Below are 24,152 nucleotides of genomic sequence, written 5' to 3'. Positions count from 1 at the left end.
TGTTTGGGACTACCACACCTTCCGGTGGCCTTAAGCAGAGACAGTGATCACGATGCAGGACGAACAGTTGCTCCTATCTCTGGCTCTCTTTCTCTGAGCCAAAGACAGCTTTGATATGAGAGAGGGCCCTCAGTCAGCCTGCCCACATGAGCTGGTGGGAGGCCTCCTACGCTGCTGCTTCCGAGCGTCATGGTTGGTAAGCACTGAGGCCAGGCCAAGTGCTGGTGCCAGACTGCACTGTCATCATCCATTTGTTAGACTTTGTTCCTACATTGTGCTTATTGTCTCTTGGCAAAATGAAAAGAATACATTGCTTAAGGTTGTTCATTTCGTCACGCTTCTTATCTCTGGTAAGTTAAGATTGCTCCTTAAGCATTAGTACTCACAGAACATGCTGTAACCAGAGGGAGTTTCCTGGTGGCCCCATTTGGCAACAAAGGAGAACCGCTGCAAGTTTGAAAACTCAATTCATTTTGCATTTCTTCCTTTTACTATTTAGTGAGGATCGATGTGATGTAGGGTAGGATTAAAAGTAAAATTAGGTATGAAGTGAAATGAAGTCAAATTTATTTTATTGCAACTTTCAACAGCAGACGTTGTGCGTCACAATTATAAAGGCTTAAGTGTGTAAAAATAGCAAGAAATTAAAATACAGACAAACTAGTGAAACTAGTGAACTAACTGAACAAATGCGTATACCCGCTACCTGCTTTTTAAAGATCCACAGTGTCAAAACTTCAAATTAAACTAAGTTTTAAAGTCCGAAACCCAGGATTAGGAATTAATTCAATTAAATTAAATTCTCTGTGCCACAGAATCCATTGTGGTTCGATTATGTGCATCTGTGGGACTACAGGAGGGGAACTGGCCATATATGGATGGTCGCATTTGGGGAGGAAGCACAGGATTAGTAGTAAATAAATAGAAATCTGACACGCAAGAATTCAATGGGTGCTCTTTTTCTTTCTTTCTTTTTTTTTTTTTAACAATTGTACGGCCACACTTGGTGAGCAGAGAGACAGTTCCAGGATTGAAAAGGTCCAGAACGTCCCCTGTGCAACAGCAAATGCGTCTATTTACAGCTACTGAAACCAGCTGAAGTGCCCTTGGTCCCACTGACACGCTGTGAGCTGCAAAATTATATGAAAAGAAAAAAATATGATGAGATGATGATGATGATGGTGAGGTGACATACTTATTGTGTAGTGACTACATCTTGACAAACAAAAAGTCCATCTGTCCGACAGCCAGACACTTTGTTGAGGGTTCTCTGGGACTGTAGTGTGTGAGGATGACTGCGTCACAGCCGAGGGTTCCTGCCTGCCTCCAACTCACTGATAAGAATAGAAGCCTACGCATGCACACAGCAGAACAACCCACACGGAGGAGCAGACATGCGCACCAAAGAAGTCAAATTAAATTTCAGATGCACGTAGGCAGCAAATGACTTCTGTTTTTGGTTGTGTGTGTGTTAGATCTTGGTTGTGGGCTCGTCCATCCCCTAACCCTTCTTCTAGCTTCACTATCAGCTCAAGATACGACCTTTAAACACACAGTATCTAATAAGCCTACGGGCAGGTTGAAATGAAATTATTTAACACCCCTGCTCCAACAGCGAGTAGTTCTCTGGGTTTCAATGACACTCAGGACAACTGCATACAAAGTCGATGGAAACATGCGAGTGGATGCAAACAGATGCAACTTTTCCTCCGATTCTGTGACAAATGATTATGTAGCTAATGGATGCGACTCTGACAGTAAAAGACGTTTTAGATTGCTTGTGAATATAAAATAATAATAATATCATAAAAATCAAACTCTCACAGTCTGCTAAAAATACTGTTTTTGACTTCAAAACACCGGCAAAGGCTCATGCTAAGAAATCAAAAGCAGAATGTTCCCTAAAGCACATGTACATCCATGTGCCTTCATCTGACACACACACACACACACACACACACACACAAAAACACAACAGCACCTACACACTATTAGCCTTACTGGCACACACTGCATATGCACACACACACCCCTCGTTGTTACCACGGGGACGCCATGTGTCTGGCTGACTCAGCCTGTTGGAGGAGGTGACTTGGCGGCTGCACTGAGCACACTCCACACCTCGTTCTCGCACCAAGAGGCCTTCCCTGTAACAACGGCACACACACCTTCCCTCTGCTCCTTCTGTCTCTCTCCATGCCTCTCTCTCCTCCTAGCGCGCAATGTCTGCCTCTCTCTAACATCCAAGTGACAGCGAGTCAGTGGGTGAAAGTATTAAACTGTAGTTAGCGATGTATGTGTGCAATGTTCTCCTCAGATGGATTGTGTGTTGATGCAGGTCAGGTTTCTGTTCAGCCATGTTGTTCACTGTTGATCTGTTGGTCTGTTGATCGCTGCTCATGATAACCACCCAGTTCTTCTTCTGTTTATTCCAAAGAAACCACTCCAGCTGGCGCAAAATCTAAAATGCAACATTTTCTGGAGCAGTACTGACCAAAGTGACATTTATTTAAAAGAACAAGAACATAAAAACCCAAAAATGATTGTCATAGTTGAAAGCATAGCAACATCCAACAATTTGGAGGGAGGGAAGGTCTGTGGTTAGAGTTCCTTCACGTTTGAGTTAGGACCTGATGTGGGGCAGCTGATTTTTCAACATTACATTGAAACACTTGTGAGATACTGTGTGCAACTTCATACTTATGTCCTTTTAGATAGAGTTATAGAGGAAGCAGTCAGTTCTGTCTTTTACTCAAAGGCAGGATGTGTAACATGGCGTAAAGTAGCTATAGTAGCTAGATTCTACCAAAAATACAAAATTTGTTTTGATAGTATCTTAAAAAAAAAATCCCACCTCTTCCCTTCCAGTCTCACTCTAATGCCACCCACCCACAAAACATGAACACACACTGCATGACTACTGCTGGGCTAGACCATCTGCTGCCACCACCACCACCACGGCTGCCACAGCTCCATAGCCAGGTCTTTTGTTTCCTCTGTGCACAATGCTGACTGTCAGCCTCCTTTAGCATTGTCAGTCTAACAACTTAACAATTCTGTGAAATGCTACGTAAGAGATAGTGTACAGCGAGTGGGTCATGATTGCAAAATGAACCCTGACAAGTTGGTGCAGGACTTGATTCATCCTGAAGGGTTTGTATTGCGACAACAGTAATGAGTGCTTCTGAAGTGTATCAGAGACAAGATAGAAAGTGGCCAGAAAAGGTACAAGGATCCCAAATGTGGATTGAATACCGCACTTGAGTAAATGTAGTTAGTTACACTCCACCACTGAGTAAACCCATCCTGAAGTGTTGGTGGCAGAGCGGCTGTACTGGAGACACTGGATGCTCAGCAGTGACTTCCTGGTTGAAAAGCTGTAATCTTTTATTTTCTGCTGTCAAAGGAAGGTTTTAAGTGCACTTGTAACAATACGCCTCCTTACATCAACATCTACAGTAGGACCCCTATACTGGCAGCCTGGCTTCTATTAGAGGACAGAATCAATCCAAGAGCTTGAAGGTGCCTCGCTCGCTAAACCGATGAGCAGGTCCAGGCTGGGTTTGCTTGTCCATGAGGCTGATGAAAGTGCTTCAGCAGCAGCCCACTCCTCTGCCGCTGTACTCTGAGTCCAGTTGAGGGTAAGCATTGTCTTGAGGTCCGGGTTGGATCGGGTCCAATCTGGACTGAACAGACAAAATCTCATGCACCAACCTCCTGAAACAGAGCAGATTTAGAGACTTTGGTGAAATGTAAATTCTATGAGTCATCAAAATAGACTTCCTGTTTAAGGAATCTGTTCATCCAGCCATTTCAATTACAGGTGTTTTATTAGGGGTGAGATACGCTGATGTCAAGCTGGACTCTTGCATGCAATACTTAGCTAAATGACACACAGAAACAGGACAGACAGCAGCCTGTGTCAATCATCACTTGGCTTCCTGTTTCCATACTGCCAGCCCACTCATTGAAAATCACTGTAGATGAAACCAAAGCATCCCCATTAGACCAAATCCTAATGCCAACCTTCAACATCTTACGTGTGTCTAGTCTATAGTACTGTATATTATACAGTAAGTGTGAAGATGAAGGCTACCATCCCCACATCCCTTTTGTCTCTCATTGTACACCCATTCTGTGTTGACATCCTTTGGTACTTTGGCCAAAGCTTTGAAGAAAAAAGGAGAGGGGCCATTTTTCCAAAAAAAGGGGAAATTTGATGAAATGGCAAGTGTCAGCTAAAAACCATAATTGTAGATGTTAAGTACATTTCATCCATGAGCAAGACATTTGCAGAAGTCATCACTAAACACCACACGTAACAAGTGTTAGATGAGCAGAGGTTGTAAATGGTGGACCTGCATTAACATGTGAGAATATCACTTTGCAAATAACTATGACGTCATTCCACCTTGCTGTTTACTAACTAGGCTATATAATGCTAGCCCAGGTTGCCTAAACAACTAGGCACATCTCTTTGCTGGACTTACACTATAGCCCAAGCTAAATGCTAAATGGTGCTGATTCTCAGGCCACATAGAAGTTCACACCTTCAAAACCCAACCAAATCTGGCAGCTGTACGGTGCAAGAACATAATCAGCACTCAGCTGCACTTGGCCAAACCAACAGAGGCTAGGATTAATGAGCAGCTTTGCAACATTTGTCTTGGTTTTGACCTAAAGAACAGGCCATGGCCTACCAACACCATCATGTATATAAACATCTTTATCGATTTGTCTAATTGGATGAGGTCTAAAATTTTTTGAAGCTCCAGGTGAAAAATAATGTCATGCATTAAAAAGACAAGTATGTAGGGTGTAAACTCTAAAGTAGAGAGAGAAATCTCCCACCAAGCATTTAATCCTACTGTATGTCTGCATTTATTTGGTGGACCTTGGTATTGAGTAGCTGCAAGGTGTAAGTATCCCAGTGAGTGATGCCACCAGGTGACCTCCCTTTTGGAGGACCTCCAGGCAGGATGGACTGGGAGAAGACCGGGACAAGGAGGAGCTGAGTAAAAGGACATTCTGCTCCTCTTGTTATGGTTTTAGTAATGGTAATCATTCAAATATGACTCTCCTGTTTTTGTGATCTCCTCTCGAGTTACCTCATAGCCTCTTCGATGTTTTTGTTCTCCTTGACTGAAGTCTCCATCCACGTGACGAAGCCGTTGGCCCTACTGAACCTGTCGATGCTGTCTGCCGACACAACCCGCTCAGCCAGGTCGCACTGCACGGAGACAGACAGAGCAACTTTATTTGTTTATGCTCCATTCAGAGTTGTCCGTCTGTGATATGACTGATGCGAAATAGCTCGACCTATATCTGCTGTGGAATTAATCTGTACAACAGTGGCAAAGCAAAACTGTTAAACCTCACACGTCACAGGCCATGATACAATCCTTTATTTTAACAATTATAACAAAATGTGCTACAGATTCAAATGTCTTGGTAAATGTGATATTTCAGTCTGTGCACCAAGAAAAAACAAGTAGAAGCAGAAATAAGATTATGGTCACTGCAAGGTTAATGTAAATTAAATGTATCTATATGATCATTTACACACAGATGCAAATAAACAATATAGATAATTCATTGTTACTTCATGTTGTTTTTCATACTGCATACAGAAAAGTTGACCAGTTAAAATAACTTCCAACTCCAAGAAAATGGTTACTGCCTTTTCCATTCAATTATGTTTAATATTTTATAAAATCTCTTAACATAGTTAAATATAGACAAACAGGGACAAAATATAAGCAATTAGAACCAGACCAGTTTCACCTCTTGTTTATAATGTTATTTATTTAACATTTCCCAAAATACAGGGAAGCTGCAGCTGAACGTCTAAAGTGTTAATACATCAAGCAACAATGCATTCATTGCTCATTTCTTAACGCTGAGCCAGAGGGGTTTCATGATTCATTAGTTAAATGCACTGAATCACCTTATTGGCCAGCAGGATGCAGGGGATGGAGTCTCCATTGGGAAGGGTGGTTTTGTCATCCAGGTCCTGTTTCCAGTGGCGACAGCTCAGGAAGCTGGACGAGCTGGTGACGTCAAACATCAAAGCACAGCCCAGCGCGCCTTTATAATAGATCCTGGTCATGGATATGAAACGCTCCTGACCTGCAGGGAGGTGCTCACTGTATCACTGTGCTGCCCATCCATCCCTCCATCCATCCATCCATCCATCTGAAAACTGAAAAATGTGTCATACCTGCGATGTCCCACAGTTGCAGTCTGACTTTCTCTTTATCTGACCAGTGCAGCAGCTTTACAGAAAAGTCCACTAGAGAAACAAAACATATATATCAGAGGCAGAAGAAGAAAGTGAAATAAGCGAGAAGTGAGAGAACTGAAACCCACAGTGTCTCTGTGCTAGTGGGGACTTCCCATACATACTGTTTTATACTGTAACTGTAGAATATGAATATTCTGACGCTTTTTGTTTCATCAATAATAACAACATAGTTTATAAAAATGTTGTCATCCCAGTGAGGCCCAGAAAAATGTCCCCATAAGACAATGTGTTCCCTCACTGTGGGTGTGCCCCCACAACACCATGTGTCTCTATGCCAGCGGGGACTTCCAATTGACACAATGTACACTGTAATTGCAGAATACTAAACTATCCCTGACCCTAACCCTGACATGAACCATCACCAAGCAAAATCTGTTTTATCAATAACACCCAGACACTGTGGGCAATGTGGGGACACACAATCAAACCACAGAACCCTGACAGACAAAAGCAGCCGTACCTCCTACTGTCATCTGGTACGTCTTGCTGAACTGTCCGCTGACGTAGCGATGCACAAAGGAGGATTTCCCAACATTTTCTCCTCCGATAATTAGTATTTTCAGCAGGTGCTCGCTCATCGCTCTCCACTGTCCAATTGTTCAAAGTCCAAACATCAGCATGGGAAATAACGATTTATGAGGCAAAGCTGTGACCACGACCCACCCACCTGGATCTTACTTTACCTGAACCTTTCTTTGCTGTTCTTGACCCAAAACCCAAATGTTAACTGCCATATAAAGTTGCGTCGATGATTATTAAGATAATCCCGTTTCTCTACAATGTGCCAACTCTAAACCTAGAATACATTTTCCAAACCATGACTTCTGACCGTCCCTCTCTCTGTGCAGCTCAGCGCTCTCTGATTCACTGGTTTCGCTTTCTGCAAGGAAGTTGCCAAAAGCCATAAATAGTCCAAAGGCATAAACCACACCTCCATGCAACAGGAAACTAAAAGAGTTTATGGGTGTGTGCAGATTGGCATCGTTCTCTGGCACCACGTAGTTTGAAACATAAAATACATATTACATGACTGGACATCGGCTCCAACAGTGAGGTCATGGCTGGAGCTATGAACTGGCTTAACTTTTCATCCATCACACACACCCTGGTCCTTGCCCATGCTTGCCGCACACGACATTTTTCTTTCCATGTTTCGGTATTTCAAACACTGCTGGTCTGATTTTGATGGTTCTTGAGACCGATGCGCCTCGCTGCTGTGTTTCAGCATCAGATGTGTGCAGCTGCAACACATCGCAGACCGTGTTTACAACCCACTGCTTAATTTCAAGGTGGCCTGTAACTGGTTTTGTCACAGTAGTATCCGCTGCAGGTTCCTTATTGATGTAAGGGTCAACTACTGCACTTTTCCAACCCAATCAGACAAGAAAGCTGATATTAGCTGAACTTTACTGAACTGTATGTAGTTTTTCTGTATAGCTGCTGTTTATTGTACAGCTACTGTTCATTTATCTCCTTTCTTTTTCTATTTATCTATTTGTCTATTTCTTAAATCCTGAAGCAGCATTGAAGGGAAAAGGGTGAAGCAAGGTGTACATACGACAATAAAACGATTGAATTGAATTGAATTGAAATGTTTGTTTTCTTGGTTAGAGGAAGATGATGGCTACAGTGAATCAACAGGCACTGACTGAGTGTGACACACTACACACAGATCCACCACCTTGACCTCCACTCCCTTATTTTCCACACACTACTTCCTGCACTGGCACTAAACGCCACCATTGGAGTTGTGTTGTGAGATCATAACTCTTAGTGGGCTCACTTGCCACTTTTCCTTCCTCCTGCTCTAATACAGCATCTCTTCGTCTTTGTCTTCCTCCTTTTTCTCCTCCATCACACCGGTTCATCCCCCTTCACCTTCTTCCAACTCCTCTACTTCACTCCCTCTCCTCTCCTGTCCTATGCTGCTTCCTCATTCCCCTTTTACATTTCGCTCCATATTTCAGACACACAAACAAGCACACTGAGCATGTGGTGTCGACCACATTCTGAGTTTTACTGGTCTGCCAACTAGGCCACTGGTACTGACTAGTGAAACTGTTTTGGTCCCACGCTGATGCTGAGTCATCTTCGTGACTCTCTTTGAGTGTGTTTTGCCTTTTTGTGTGTTTTCGTGTCTTGGTCCTCTCCCAGCATCAGTAGCAGTACCACTCACAAAAATAAGCTCCACAGCCAAATGGCTGTACTGCATACCACATGCCACATGGCTAACCTACTTTCTCTCCCACACTTCCTGTCTGTTCCTCGCTGTCAACTAACAAAGCCCGCCCACTGTTAATGACTGTACCATAATGTTGAGCCTGTTTCGGCCTAAAAAAAGAGGCAGGTTTGGAACTTTTCCAGAGGGGGGAGCCATGGGCCATGAAAGTGGGTCCTTCATTGGGCCTGAAGGTCAGGCTGGACCAAAACTACTGGTGCATTTACTGCTGGTGCGTCCCGACCAGCAAAGATCCAAGTTATCACCAACAAGGTCAAGACGCTCCTGGTAAAAGTGAGTAAACTTTCATGACTTTGACTTTTCCGCGATTCAGAATTGACAGAATTAGTGTTTCTGCTTCCCAGATAAACACTGCAGTGCTGCGTTCAGTGTGCCGTCATTTTCTTTTCCGTAAAAGTCACTTGAGCAATGTTTAGAGTAACATTACATACACCTTTGCCTTTAGTCAAGGACAAACACAAACGGGATACCAACCAAGTTGTAGATTTAAAAAGATGGAATTTGAAGTGAAAAACTTTATGGTCCAACAAACACAAAGGCAACAGAGCCACATTAGTTTGAATCCAACCCAACCAAACCCACCAAGGCCTGACTCCTGAGTAGGATCAGGATATATGTGTATGTCCAATTAACTAAAGAACCATAACTGTGTTTTATTCCCATGTTTTATTCCCTGTTTATTTAAGATGGACTTTATAAGATGGACTTTATTGATCCCCCATCAGGGGAAATTTGCAAATTATCTAGGTTCGACTGTAGATGATTAACCACTCATATTTAAAACCTGACTGGTTGATGTAATTATAAATGTACAATGTAACCAATCAATTGAGCGCTACAACCAATGAGTCTGCATGTTGTGCTGGTTTCTCTCTTGTATTTGTCTGACACCTGGTGGTCACGTTACAAACTGCAACATCATCGACATGCAACAAGCTGGTTTTCAGCAGTTTTGGATAACATGAAAAATTACTTTCAGTTACTTTCAAGACAATAAAGAGCAAAGACTGAATAATAATAATAATAATAAGGTTTCACACGGATGAAAAAGCTTCTCTGGAAACTGACAAAACCTTCCAAGATCTAGTGGGAAGGAGCCTGCAGCATGGAACTCTGGTTGTCAGGACAACAACATTCAGCTAATAAATAAACAGCAGCAGATCTTTGTGCATTGACAGGAAAATATTTTATTTACCATCAAACATGGAAATGCTACATTTGACTACCAGGCCTCCTCTGCTCCTCCTCCTCCTCCTCCTCCTCCTCCATCCTCTGACCTCGGCTGACCCGGAGGAGGTGGATAAAGTGCCGGTGGAGGTCGTCATTGACAGCTCCCCCTGCAGTGTCACCTGTGGGCTGGGAGTGAAAACTCAAACGCTGTGTTTCTTGAAAGATGGGAAGACAGCGATGGAAGACGTGAGAAGTGAAGACGGGGCAGAGGTACCACACAGATATCTTGAACATCTAACCCTGAATGACTGAGGAATGAAAGAAGGACAGCAGCTCAAGCTTTAATAACATATTTTCACTGTTGTGTGGCTTAACTGAAGGTGTCGGAGGAGTGTCGTGCCCGTACGGTGAAGTGTCTGGAGTCGTGGCTGTGTGGACTCGAGGCCATGACTGTGACCTCAGGGCAGAGAGTGGAGTTCGACTGTCTGGGAGAAGTCATGAAGGCGATGGGGAGGTTCTCCTGGAGGTACAGGATACAGGAGTGACTCGTGTCTTTTTTCATTCTGAAATTATGAAAACATGCAATTGTTGGCTAGAGACATTGGGCACTTTACTGAGCATTTAACATTTCAGTTTGTGTTGATCAATTCATCACATTGCCTGAAAGTAATTACCATTACCAGTAGCTCACTTTGGCCAGTTGGATATGCAAAGATGGTGTTTGACCTGCAGATATGTGAGTAATATGCACATTTTATACATGACGTGTTCAGTGTGGTGTTATTTCTTATGGCTCAGGGTGTCTTGGCGTTACGCCCGAGGAATAATCAGCTCTGACGACTCTGTGTTTACTCGCCTGGATGCTCCTCAGCTGGGCCGAGTGATTCTGGACCCCATCAGGGAGGAAGACGCAGGTAAAAACATCTACGCATGTGATCACACAGACTCTGTGCATGGTTTAAACTTTCCTGGGGTTTGGGGTTGAAGATGAAGTTGGCAACTGAACATCCAAGAAAAATAAGGTTTCAAACTTTCATTTAAACTCTCACAATGATCCAAGTAGCAGTAATGAAATGTGGGTCAAATGTGACGTCATCTACACACACACACACACACACACACACACACACACACACACACACACACACACACCACCTATATTTCAGAAATGTTAACACATAATTACAAAAACAGAGCAAATTTATCAGCTATCAACTTTTACTTTCAGGCACCTATCGCTGTGACGTGCAGGATTCTGCCTTCCGCAGGGTAAAGAGGGTTTACTGGGGGATCCGGGTTTTGCCCATTGGGTTTCTCAATCTGGACTACGAAAGCTCTCTGGCCCAGTGGGCCACTGTCAACCAGCAGAACCAGACTGTGACAGAAGAGATGGACCGAGCTCTTTTTCACACAGTACGGTTTGGTTTAGGAGGTGACGGGTTTGGTGGTGCAGTGATGCACTCATTATTCATTTGGTTATCGATTTCTTTCAATTACTTCTTATTTAATTTGTCTGTAAAAGTGATAAATTGTTGCGTGTTTGGTCATTACAAAAAAAAAAAGTTTCATGGGCAGTGCCAAAATAATGATCCCACTGTGTGTTTGTTGTGTCCTAACACACAGGTGCTGATCAGTTTGAGCTGTGCAGCCGTCGGGGCTTCACTGATTCTGACGTGCCTCTACTATAAAGGTTGGAGAGGAGAGCAGGACTGCGGCTGCTGTTGCCTTATTTCCCGCACAGAAGGTTTCTCCTGTTAAAAATGAAAGGAGGAAAAACAACTTTTGCTGTGGCTTTGTTTACTTTGCATTAGAAAGTCATTTTTAAAGTAGCTGTAATGGATATTTTTATTATAACCATACATCAACAAAGACAACAGAACAACAAAGACAAGGCACCAACAAACACAAACACTTATCACAAGTACTACCTGGTTAGACTCAAAAACTCTCAACAAGACACTCACACTGACTTAGATCGCTGGAACACTCGACACGAGGCCACAAGACGATCTGGCACAGGAGGAGAGAAAAGAGGTGACAGTGGGAAAAACAAGTGTGAATAATGAAATGAATGAACTCCATTTGGCTGCTTCGGCTTCAGGGTCATGGTGTTGTGCATAGATTGAACAGAACAGAACCATTATTAATATATTATCAGTACTAGTAACACTGGTGCTTTGTCAAAATGTCTGCTGAGAAAAAGGCAAATGAGAAGAGGAGCATTTTTCAGAAAAGTAAGGAGAAAAGTTTCCCTCTTTCCTTCCCAATATATCATCCCCTCAGATTTATCATGTGACCCTTCGGAGGGAGCTCAGCTACACTTTGACATACTGCTTATGCACTGATGCATCAGTGTCATATATATCAATATGTCCATCAGAGGAACCATTGCAATATGAAGTGAAGTGTTGTAGTACATGCTGCTTGCAACATCCATGTACTCAGGATTATTACTTGCTTTAAGTTAACGCTGCTCAGTCCCAGTCATGGAGGTCTTGAGCCCTGCAGGCTTTTGTTCCTCCTGAGTAATGACGTACACCTGATCTCTGGTAGTTATTGGACAGGTGTAGCTCATTACCCACCAGGGATAACAAAGAGCTGCACAGCTCCGGCCTGCAGGACTAAATTGTTCTGTGTACTTCCTCCATCACTGTTCTTTAACCACTGGTAGTGCTGTGGAGCTATGTGTTTATGAGTGGGTCCACATTTTGTTCTTCCATGTACCAGTAAAAAGGATGTAGTCATAAGTTGCTCCGCCTTTGCATTCAAATAGACCCATTTTGCTTAGGGAGGTTCCTAAATGAGCCAAATGACCCCAAGTACTTACCTGTCAGCCATGAGTCTGAATTCTCTAAATACTAAGGGAAGGTGTTTCAGTGCTTTCTTTATTATCTCCTTTAGAAAAGGATACACTGGACCATTCTTCATGAGAGGAAAGGAGATAAAAGCGGCACACCATCCAGCCTTTCATGAAAACAAATGATCAACACAGGGCGCAAGAAGTGACTGCTGCTTCTGCTTTTTTCTATGCACTTCAATACACAGCTTGTTTAGAGAGAAAAAACTTATTTCATTATGATAGCAGTAAAATACCAGAGATCATTAACTAATAATTAATTACATTATAAGTTATGACAGACATCATTGATGACATAAGATGGTATGCAAGGGCATTAGCTTGTGCTGTGGGTCCTGGTGTTTGAGATCTCAGTCCCACAAATGTCCCATTTCTCATTTGACAGATACATTTATGTAGTGTACAACGCTGACAGCATGAAGGGGAAACGCTACAGCTACAGCTGAGCAGTACCTCCTTAAAGATTGTCCCTTCCCTCTGAGAGGATGCCTCACCTTTGCAGCAAATTGACGTACCCCCCATAATGTGTCAGTGGGGGTGCTTAGTTTACACACAGCTCTGCTTAGGTAACATAGTACTGCACTGTTGGGCCCATAACAATGAGAGCGATTCTCCAATTGTGATGCTCACAGCTATAATAGGCTGTATCTCCGACCCGAGATGAAAACGCTCAATCTCTTGCCCACACAGATGAAGAGACAGCTCATATTTTGTCAAGCCCAAAGCTGGTGCTGATGGGAGAGCAGCTTTCAAGTCTCTGAATGCTGATGTCATGTTTACTGTTCTTTGAAAGGGCTCAGTTGTAGAGCTCAGAGTGGCAGGATGAAGGACAGCGTCCAGTGAATCTGGTACCTGCAGTAAGCTCTGTTTGCAGGCGTGGAGGAGACACTTCTGCCAGCAGCTCAGCTTTGTCTGGTGAGAGGAGGAGGCGGCAATGTTCCAAAATGTCGCCCCAACTAGACGTCAAACATTTCAGGAGGAGGATAGAGTGTGTTTACAAGTTTCTCTCAGGTCAACAAAGTCAGACAGAGGTCTCTCTACCTCTGAGGCCTTCAATGTATGAGTTAGAAATGATATGATTAAAAAAAAAGGCTGAACTTCTAGGAGAAAGTAAATAAAAGATTGAATGTCCACACCTGCTCCTCTACTTTATTTAAGCTAAAGTTTGAACTAAACTAAAATTCAAACTAAAGTTTAAATTAGCTCTATGCTCTTCAAACCCTCACTCTTAACGTTTGGTGAACCAATTACAGATTTATTTTTATTGTTTATTTTACCTCCTGCTTTGGACTGTTTGTCACCCATTTTACAGCACACTGACAGACATCAGACACAACTTACACATCAAAAATACTGCTGCATCAATCAAAGACTCCATACTTTCCTACTTGTGGAACAAAAGTGTGGCTCCCAAAGCCTCCTCACTCCTGTGCACAAGCTAATATTAGCGTCAGGGGCCAGAGGCACACCGGACCCACGTGTAGTCCCACCTATCACAAAGACAGCCACCCTGTCTTGGCTAAGTGGCTAATAAAAGTTTTGAAACCAAATGGCAACGGTAGTGAGCAGCTGGAGACTGTGCTTTGTGCTTTGTTAGCTCACTAAGCTATCACGGTCGGTGATGGTCAGCAGCGGCTCCTTCTCGTTCTTCGGCTCAGTGGGTGTCATTCATTTCATTCATTCATTCATTCATTCAGTCCAAATTAAATGATTCAACAAGTTTATTACAGACCTGTTGACAGCATTTATTAATTTCTGTTGGGCTGTGATGAGAATTTCAACTAATACAACAAAAAGGATTCTACAAGAAGTTGCAGACCCTGCCTTTAACTTTTTCCTGCACAAATATAGTGTCTCAGCACTCCGTCTATAGTCTGGACTGTGGTCACTGGTACACGTAGAGGCAACATGCTTAGAGGATAGACCAGTTCAGAAGTTAAAATGTTTTTTATAGCTTGGATTCTTCCTTATAATAAGATCTGTAGTTTGTCTGAGCCCTTAAGTTGTATCTTGTTCAAGGCTGAGCCGATCTTATCAGATTTGGTCCTGTCTATTTTATACCCCAAGATATCTGAAAATTAGTTAACCAAATCCAACATCACCGGTACACACCTTAGTGGGTTTAACATCAGAACTGGATATTAAACCCACAAAGGTTTGAGAATTGGCTGACATCCATTCCCAGGATCCCTAGGAGGACCAAAGACTCAGGAAGAGTCCTGTCCTGTCTATCAGCAAAAATGAGCATCTTGTTTTGACCGCAGACCAATAATTTGTACCATAGATTTAAAAGCTTAATAATATCCTTAAACACACTTCCATGTGATCAAACATGATATTAATATTGTGGTGTGCAGGTCTGGATGGAGAGACATGATAGGCAGGTGAGAGAGGTACACTCTACCAGACGATGGAAAGGGCATTAACTCAAACATGATCTCATGATGGCCAACCATCAGGAGCACTTTAGTATGAGGAGGTGGGCAGAACCTACCCCGCCATCAGTGGACGACCTGCTCCGCCTCCTGGACCACAGCTGCTATTTGATAATGGGAAGAGTGTTGATGAAGAGCGGCAGTTTAGTTAAATAACTGATTGTTATTTATATTTATATTTAGAACTAAAGTTGAAAATTCAGGTCAAGTACCTTGTACTTCCATAAAGTGATTACTGATATACAAATACATACAAAATACACAGTGAGTAATTTCACACAGCAGGTTCCCTTATTCACTATCTACATCTTCGGACACTCAGCTGACCGCCTGTGGGAGCAGTTCCACACGGACACCAAGTTACCACCAGTCACATCATTTATACAGCGGCCCAATTTTTCACTCCAGGCATCTCAATCTCCGGATCACCAAATTAAATTGTGTCTGTTAGCAGGATTGTGACTGAGAGTTGTCAACTCATGGCTGGACTGCCACTCTCAAACCACCAGTACTATGATACTATTACATCATTACATTACTGAATTAAATCACAGATCATCTAGATGCACCATGTTCCTCTGGAGGTACAGTTGTATTTACTATCATATTTGGTTTCATTGTAAATATGCGTTTCAACAATGATAACCGAGTAGACACGTATTAAAGAAGTCTCCTTCACATCTTTCCTTCACCTCATGACGTGGTTTAGGAAAAGTGGAGAGGAAAAGACGATAAGGCAGAGAAGAGACTATCAGACTGCAGCCTGAGATTCACAGTCCTGAGTCTGAAGCATATAAGTGCAGTTTCCTGTGGAAGTGGACAAGGGCAGTTTGAGTGTTAATCCTAAAACAGCTCCAGGAGAAAGTGGGTAAAACAAAAAGAAAACACTTCAACTCAGGAGTTTAAATAGTGTCCATGAGGTGTCATCTGACTCTTGTGCCATGAGATGTCAGTGTTGGTCCATAAAAGGGACCATGTGACATGATGTGACTCTTCCGCCACAGTGGAACCCACCTGACGTGGAGGAGAGGACCCTCTCAACGGTGACGTGCTCATAACACACAAGGACACATAATTGTTGGATGCTGGACGGATGAAACACGTAGAGGCAACTTTGACTGGTTGACCCCTTTTTATTTGGTGATAAAACAATAAGACATTAAGCTTAGAGTTATAATTGCAGATTCTTTCAGAGGGTCGGTGCTTCATTAGAGTCACTAGAGGACTTTAAAAGAAGAAGATATCTCGCTGGTGGGGGATGAACACCAGTTAAACCAGAGGCATCCCAAAATGTATTCCTATTAATAGATTATAAATGATATTTAAAGCATTAGTTATAAACCTTTAGGTATAATAAAGCAACTGCTCACATGAAAACAACAGTAACATTAGAATATTTGCCAAGCTAAAAGTACAGATAAAGATTATTATTATTAAAACGTCAAGAATGAACTTCTGTATTCAGTCATTTTTAAAACTGTCATTCCATTTGTCCAACAAAGAGCTTGAGGTACTGCACCACCCAAACCTTTAGATAAAGAAATGTGTGCTGCTCTCTTCCTTCAGCTGAAGACAAGCAGCAGCAACAGTCAGAAATAACTAATAACACTTACCAAAGTACAATATTAACTAAATATGAGAGGCAAATGTCTGATATGTTCACTTGACCACCAGGCTATAATCATATAGACTTATTACTACATAGCCAGCTCTGAGGTCTTGTCTTCTTTCTCTTATTAAACCAACTTCAAGGATAATTCTCGTGATTTACAACCTGGGTCCAATTTTCACATATTGTGGGTTAGATATGGCTGGTAGGTACACATGTTTTGGAATTGGCCCAGCAGATCGCCTCAGCCCACATCTTTAAAACATGTATAATGTCTTTAGAAACACATTTGTTTCATATGGACTTTAAATCTATTTGAGCATTTCCCCACTGCAGTATTACCGACCCCTGGATAACTAGGCCAATTTTAGGACGAGCCTCAATAATAACAGAGGTGGACATCATCAGAGCAGCCAGACAGAGTCAGGCGGTAACAGCAGAGTGAGACCTCTGTGTCTGTTTGTTTGTGTTATTGTGGGAGGAGCAGGGGCAAACGAGGGACTCTAGGGAAATAACACAAATACAATTATGATGATATGCTTACCGTAATTCATTCATTTCCTTGTAGAACTTACCCAGCTAACCCTCGAAGAACGTCATTTCCCCCCTTGTGCTTATTTCAGATATCAGTTTGACAGATGTAACTGTTTCCCAGCGCTCGCTGCACAAACAATTTAATTAGTGCTCCACTGTAGCAACACAGAAGGCATTATACTCCAGAAGGTAATGTGGCCACTGAGTCAGTAAATGGGTGATATCTTCAGAACGAGCCCTTCAAAAAATTATTCACACTAAGAATAAAGAGTTCAGATGTTCGATTTTTATAAAGACCACGTGGACGCTGGAACAAACACTGAATTACTGTTAATGTCGGATGGAGTTAAAGGAGACCTTTACATGTTTTTGTCTTTGAATATTCATAAATAAATGATCTTTCTTTGAAAAAGTTTTTTAAATTTAAAGTTTTTCTGCTGTTCATCATGGTCAACGACTATTAAACATGTAGTGGGGAGGGACAAAGTAGATTTAATCAAATAAAGTTTTGAGGTTTTTGTATATAAGTGCTTCCATTTTATGGCGCCTGTACTTCACTACATTTCAGAGAGAAATATTAGACTTTTCACGACAACAACCTTTTACAAAGCTGATTTTCAGCTGTGACCAGCAGCTCTACAGCTCGCTCCGTTGGTCGGTCCACAGAAAGGTATCCACTCCTTGACAGCCAAAGTTTTTCGCCCCAGGAGGCTGAAAACAAGGCTCAGGTGTGTGTGTGTGTGTGTGTGTGTGAAGGTGTGAAGGTGTGTGTTTTCTTCATGCCAATTCAGGGGGCGTGGCCTGTTGCAAAAACATACACTCACACACACACACATTAGATTAATTGGCGATGGTTTGCTCCGCCAACTCTTAAGTCACGCCCCCTTTCATAACTGATGAACCGGTGCCATAGACTCTTGTGGGAGGCATCGTGTGTGTGTGTGTGTGTGTGTGTGTGTGTGTGTGGCAGTAGCGTACAGGGTCACAGGTTTTGTGAATGAATGTTTGTGTGAAATAAAATTCTATAACACAGACTTTTCTGCAGAGCACTTCTGCTTTGGATGATGGACGGATTATAGTCATTTTTCTGATGTATGTGGGTGTCGAGCAGCTTTTATTGAAATTTGGGTGCCATCATGGCAACCAGCTCTTTTAACACACCCATGGAGGTATTCATCCACATCTGTGACTCTTCAGACCTCAGGAACTCTGCTGACAGATACGACACAGCAAAGACACATACATTACTTTTGGTTGTCCTGAGTTGTACTTTGGCACGAATACACCTGGAAGAGATTTATTTTTCTCTGTTTTTCCACAGGAGCCAAGTGCAGGTCAGTCACACTCTGCTCTCTTTTCTCCAATCAAATAACAGGTAATAGTACTTTGCATGCTTTCACAGTACTGATAAAGGCTCTGGATGACAGCATTCACCACACAAAGCATTCTAACTCAGCCACATGCTGATTTCAAACTTTAACCACTGAATTACAAAATGAAACAATCACAATCAAGCATGATGTTTAACAGCTTCACGTCCTCTAGTTAGTGAATGGCAACTTATACCCTCCTTATGCTATATTCCACAAACGTTTTTGTGATTTTGCTTTCTAGTAAATCAGCGTTGGACCAGTTACAAACATGAATAATCCATGTTTCATTAATAATCCATAACGCCATTGTAATTTAATGTATAATATCAGTGCAGTTTGATTTTCATAGAACAAATTTGTCCAAGAAATGTAAGAGTGTCCAATTTATTCTGGTGTACTGATTATTAAAAAAAGGTCATTTTAATGTCTATGAGTAAGATGACCTTGTTCCCAAAGCTAGGAAAAGAATGGATTATCTACTTGGTTTGCTATTTTTGGTTACAAAGGCTTTTTCATTAATATTTTATAAATGATATTGTAGACATGAAAATCTGATAATGTATGTGAACTGGCATGTGGAGATATTCCAGCCTGATGCCCTCCTCAGATATGTTGTTTCAAAGACATCAACACCTTTAGTCCTTGAGCACTGTGGACGTTGAACCGGACTGTCGTGGTGAGGAGGGAGCTTTTTACCTTTTTTATTAAATGAACAATACACTGCAGTGAATGAATAAGGCTTGTATCATGACCATCAAAATGAGATGGCTCTTCCCAATGTGCTATTCCAAATAAAGAATTTCCAACAAAGGAAGTCAGACCAGACAGAATGCAAAACGAATACAGGGTCCGTTTCTGAGTATGCTACTGGTGGGGACTGAGACAAATGGAGCAAGTATCATGTAGAATGGATTTGGGACACAGTAACAGTGATTATGTGATCTCAGCAGCTTAATGGAGGGGTGTTAGGAGGAAACTCTTATCTAGGAACTTTTAGCTGCATTTAGGACATCGTTGAAGACTCTAAGTGGTTTGTGAACATGCCATTGGGGCTACCTGACTTAGCCTGCTGCCAACTTGACATGGATCTGGACCAGCAGCTGAAAATGAATTGAACACATACAGAAAAGTAGAAGAAGGGCATCAAAATGAGAGATTTTAACAGATTTTTACTTCCTCCATATCTCAGGAACACACCACACTTTTATCTTATTCATCTTTGAACACACACACACACACACACACACACACTGATGATGACACACACAGCATCTGCCTCAAATTTCTCTGACTCTGTCACAGTTCATCTCTTTTGATCCATCTGCCTCCTTCTATCTCTTCCCAATAACTCACACTCAGTCCCTCTCACTCAGTTTTAATGTCACTCTGCCATCCACGGTCACCGAGCTGATCTGAACACACTCCCTCATTTTCCCCCCCACACATTCTCATTCACTGCATCATTTTCTGACACTTCCATCTCATTCTCTCCCCTCAGCTGGAGCTCTCGGGCTGGATAAAGCATGATGTGACCTGGCCGTCATTGGATCTTTGGTTCCCATCTCTTCCTGAATATATGGTGTATAATAACACACTCTACAGACATACATACTCACTGTGTCCTTGCTTTGCGCCATCTCCACTGAAAATTAAAAACTGTTGCCATGGAGATAAAAAGCTCATAATTACACTTCCAGATTTAATTGTCCATAGAGTGTATATAGTCTATAATGGCACAGCTGATGCTTGATGAGCTAACATGAAAAAAATGTAGTTTCAAGTAGGGACATTAACCCTTGTATGGTGTTTGGGTCTGTGGGACCCGTTTTCATTTTTTTATCAAGAGCAAAATGATACGATAAATAATTTTTTCAAACTCAGACTCGTTGGCCTTGGCTCATATTGATGAATCTGAGTTTGAAATAATGATTAATCGTATAATTTTTCTTTTGATGAAGAACATAAGAAACAGATGAAATCTGGTCCACAAACTCGAACACCATACAAGGGTTAAAAGAATATGAAGAGATGACTGAAGCCTTGGTAGAGGTTTATTTGTAGCTGCATCATTTGTGCATTTATGGCCTAATTGAGTGATACTGGTGTGGACTATTAAAAGCAAAAATCGTATTTTATCGCTGGTGGAAATAGATCTGGATCTTATAGTCTAATAACATGTGCAGGGACTGCAATTTCAACATGACACTGTAACGTTTCAAACAAAGCCGCTAGCATGTTTTGAAAAATCAAGTCCTGCTGATTTTAATTATATAAATCTCATTTATGGACACTAAATGCTTCCAGAGTGATGAGCCTGAGAGGGAAGAGTAGAATAAAAAAAAAACTGCAAATGGCTTTCATCAGGTTCTTATCATTTAAACAAGCCTGGGGCGTAGAGCGTTTAGCACAAAGTGATTTTTTGATCTCTCTTTCCGTCCTCCAGTGAAATGGTGCAACAAATGATGTTCTGTGGACGGCAAGGCTTCACATTCCGCTTACGGTCTGCATATACTTAATTCAGTAAATACAAAGACGTGGTGTGGCAAGACGACAGCCACTAATAATAGAGGACACTAAATTACAGAGAACAAGACATCACTAAACAGACTTTCATCTGAGAGTCATAGGGCGAGTGTGAAAATACCCAGCTGTAGATAAGCAACACTGCAGTTGGTTTAAATATGAGGGTGTTGCTTATGCATTAACCCCTTGTTGCCTGTTGTCGCGAATTCGCCTCAAACCTCTTCCGGTCTTGATGCATCTGAGGTGGCCTCTGTATCCTACTAATGCTGGTTGATGCATATTCTATGTATACATTATATATACATAGATGCATACATACATAAATAAATATATATATATTCTATCCGTATGTACATATATATTTTTATTATACTATTATTATATTGCACTAGTCTATGCTATGTTATATTCAAATTAACAATCTCCACTTCATTTAGCATCTGCTTGAATGCAAAAACACAAATAATTAATTTTTTTATATATAATTGTAAATAAATTCAGGCAGTAAGGGGTTAAAGAATGGGTGCCGTTTCCTGCTAGCTAACCTTTGTCCTTCTGTCTGCCGAAGGTAGAAAACAGTGGAAAACGAGAGTTTATGTAGAAATACGTGCTTTCACAGTGTAAGTATATATCTCAACACAGTACCACGACAATACATTAATACATTTACACAAACACACAAATTGTTGTATAAAATATGTGTTAAAATGGAGCATGTTGGATTAGGCATCACATAGTAAGACTCTTATCCTGTATCAGACAGAACTGCCGACTCTTCAGCCTGACATCGCCTCATTCCTCTCTGACAGATTTCTGCGGGGGAGGAGATTCAGGTTACCCTGACCCTGATCACTACAGACCACACTGATGCAGAGCCATGCTAACATACTGGTTTTGGTGGGGTTCTAAGAGCTGAACCCTAACCCTAACCCTAACCCTAACCCAAAGCTGAGGAGAGCAAAGCAAAAACAACAACTACAGTGTTTGGGTGGTATGGTGAAGACATATTGTCTCATTGACAACAGCATCAGTCCCACCTATGGCACCGATTGGCACTGAACATTAATGCAAAACAGCTACTGTAAAAAAAAACTGTAAAACAATATTACATTAATAGACTTTGAATACAAATACTCAAACATATAAATAAATGATCCACCTGGAAATGACACATTTAACTTAAGAAAAAGAAGACAGAAAAGATAATGGCATACATCATGTCTTTGTGGGTAGGCTCTTAACCTTTTCTGCTGCACATCCACTGTTTATTTTGTCCTCTTCGCTCCCATTCCCACTGCCAAAGTAGTATTGACCTTTCTGAGAAACACTTCTGCTCTTTTGTGTGTGAGCACACTGTTTTGAATGTCACAGTGGTGTCCAGATGCACACACCGAAACATTAAAAACCCAGAGAGGATGTCATCTGTGATCCAGAACTGATTGCAAAACATAGATTGGTATTTGTATGGAGCTGGCAGGTATCAGGGTGGAATCTTAATAATGTGTGTACAGAGGGGATGAGGGAGGGAATACACACATTTAATAGCATCTCTAACCCTCTATTGTATGGAGTTGTCAAATGGCAACAATTACTTTATCTCATTTCTACTTTTTTAAAAGGCAGTAACATAGAATCCATGTTTTACTGTTTAGTTGTGAAAAGAAGGTCCTTTACTATGTTATGTAACTTATTTTTGGACACATGACATTGAGATGGTCATGATCTCCCACCCAAACTATATGCTGGTCCACTTTTAGTTAGTTCACTTAGTGAATAAGCCCAGTGATCCTTAACAACCACATTTTCCTCCTCGAGGATAATATATTGTAGATGCTTTACAGGTGGAAAATACACCGTGATAATACAGCATAGTCCAGGTAGGATGGTAGGCAGTATTTGGGCCCTTGATTATATTATGTTATATACATTTCACTGTGTAAATATTGGGTTATACATTTCACCAAGTATGAGTAGGAGTTTCACCAAGCCTTTGTTTAATCTTGTTTTCAATAAAAGCAAAGAGTTTTTGGTTCTTTGTGTAATTACACATTGATGTCATATGGCAACAATTTTTTTTTGTCTAATTTTTTCAAATATTTCCATAATTTAAGCAATTTTAAGAAATAATAATAATACATTAAACATTTTTTCATTATGTTTAAATGATGCAATAGTCGGCTAAACTATATAACAGCCAGGCCTGATGGTTCAATCCCGTGTTCTCCAGTCTGCATGTCCTGCTACAGAGGTGTAACAACATTGATTTGACAACATTCAGTCAGTAATTTGCAGCCAGCCCTTCACTGATAACTGTTCACTTTGAGCCCTGTCCCACTGCCACATTAAAGGCAGAGTCTGCAACTTATTTTAGAAGCACTTTTTGTTATATTGGTGGAAATTCTCACAACAGCCAGACAGCAATCAATGAAGTAAATGGTTTGACAAAAAAAAGCCAAGAATCCGGTGCCTATAGTAAACCCGTCCAATCGTTCCATTTGGACTGAATGAAATCATTCGCATACACACTCATTGCGCACTTATCTGTCTAAAGCTAGCGAGCTAATCGCATTAGAATGGTAGAGCGGCCAAAATGTAAATCATGGCTCAGTGACAGACTGTCATGAGCTACCAGCATGAAGCACACACACACTGAGCCATATTTAGTGGGCTAATCATACATCCATGGAGCTAACCCATTAGCACAAAGACAGCTCTGAGCCAGCTGAGCAGCTGCTATGAGCTGAGAGTAGCGTTATGGCCACGACGGCTGTTTTGCTTGTGTTTATATGATTGACAGTGACAGTATACTTGTCAAACAGAAAAGCTGAGAGAGGCTGTCAGTCAGAGGTTGAGTACAGAATGAAGGAGGGACCAATCAGTAACATTAGTCAGGACACGTGCTCATGTGCTGTCATCTAGTTTTTCAGACTCCTTGAACCAAATTCTATCAATTTGATGGAATTAGCTAAATAATTTCTGGGCACAATTGAGTACTTTCAGGGTCGTTTTTAAGGGTATTATTTGTGTGCAAAAAGAGGTTGCCAGATACCTCTGGACGTATTTGGGTTTCCTGTTCAAGACTAAAACTAAGATAGGTCGGGCTTGGGT

The 24,152-nt window shown here is 41.6% G+C and overlaps 2 protein-coding genes across 2 annotated transcripts; one reads left to right on the top strand and one right to left on the bottom strand.

Annotated features, from left to right (window-relative positions):
• Positions 1 to 2,499: 2,499 nt before the first annotated feature.
• Positions 2,500 to 7,110, bottom strand: LOC139209860 (ras-related protein Rab-7L1-like). Its single transcript, XM_070839737.1, has 5 exons — positions 6,765 to 7,110; positions 6,221 to 6,292; positions 5,948 to 6,129; positions 5,109 to 5,230; positions 2,500 to 3,717 (listed from the first exon to the last, which is right to left on the bottom strand). Exons 1-5 carry the CDS (start codon positions 6,880 to 6,882, stop codon positions 3,594 to 3,596), a joined length of 618 nt encoding a protein of 205 aa, XP_070695838.1. The 5' UTR covers positions 6,883 to 7,110; the 3' UTR covers positions 2,500 to 3,593.
• Positions 7,111 to 9,746: 2,636 nt separating this feature from the next.
• Positions 9,747 to 16,063, top strand: tmem81 (transmembrane protein 81). Its single transcript, XM_070838982.1, has 5 exons — positions 9,747 to 9,983; positions 10,094 to 10,239; positions 10,512 to 10,627; positions 10,942 to 11,126; positions 16,010 to 16,063. Exons 1-5 carry the CDS (start codon positions 9,747 to 9,749, stop codon positions 16,061 to 16,063), a joined length of 738 nt encoding a protein of 245 aa, XP_070695083.1.
• Positions 16,064 to 24,152: the final 8,089 nt, after the last annotated feature.

This window comes from Pempheris klunzingeri, chromosome 11, assembly GCF_042242105.1.
Source record: "Pempheris klunzingeri isolate RE-2024b chromosome 11, fPemKlu1.hap1, whole genome shotgun sequence".
In the NCBI taxonomy this organism is placed as follows: Eukaryota; Metazoa; Chordata; class Actinopteri; order Acropomatiformes; family Pempheridae; genus Pempheris; species Pempheris klunzingeri.
This window is presented reverse-complemented; position numbering and strand designations above follow the sequence as displayed.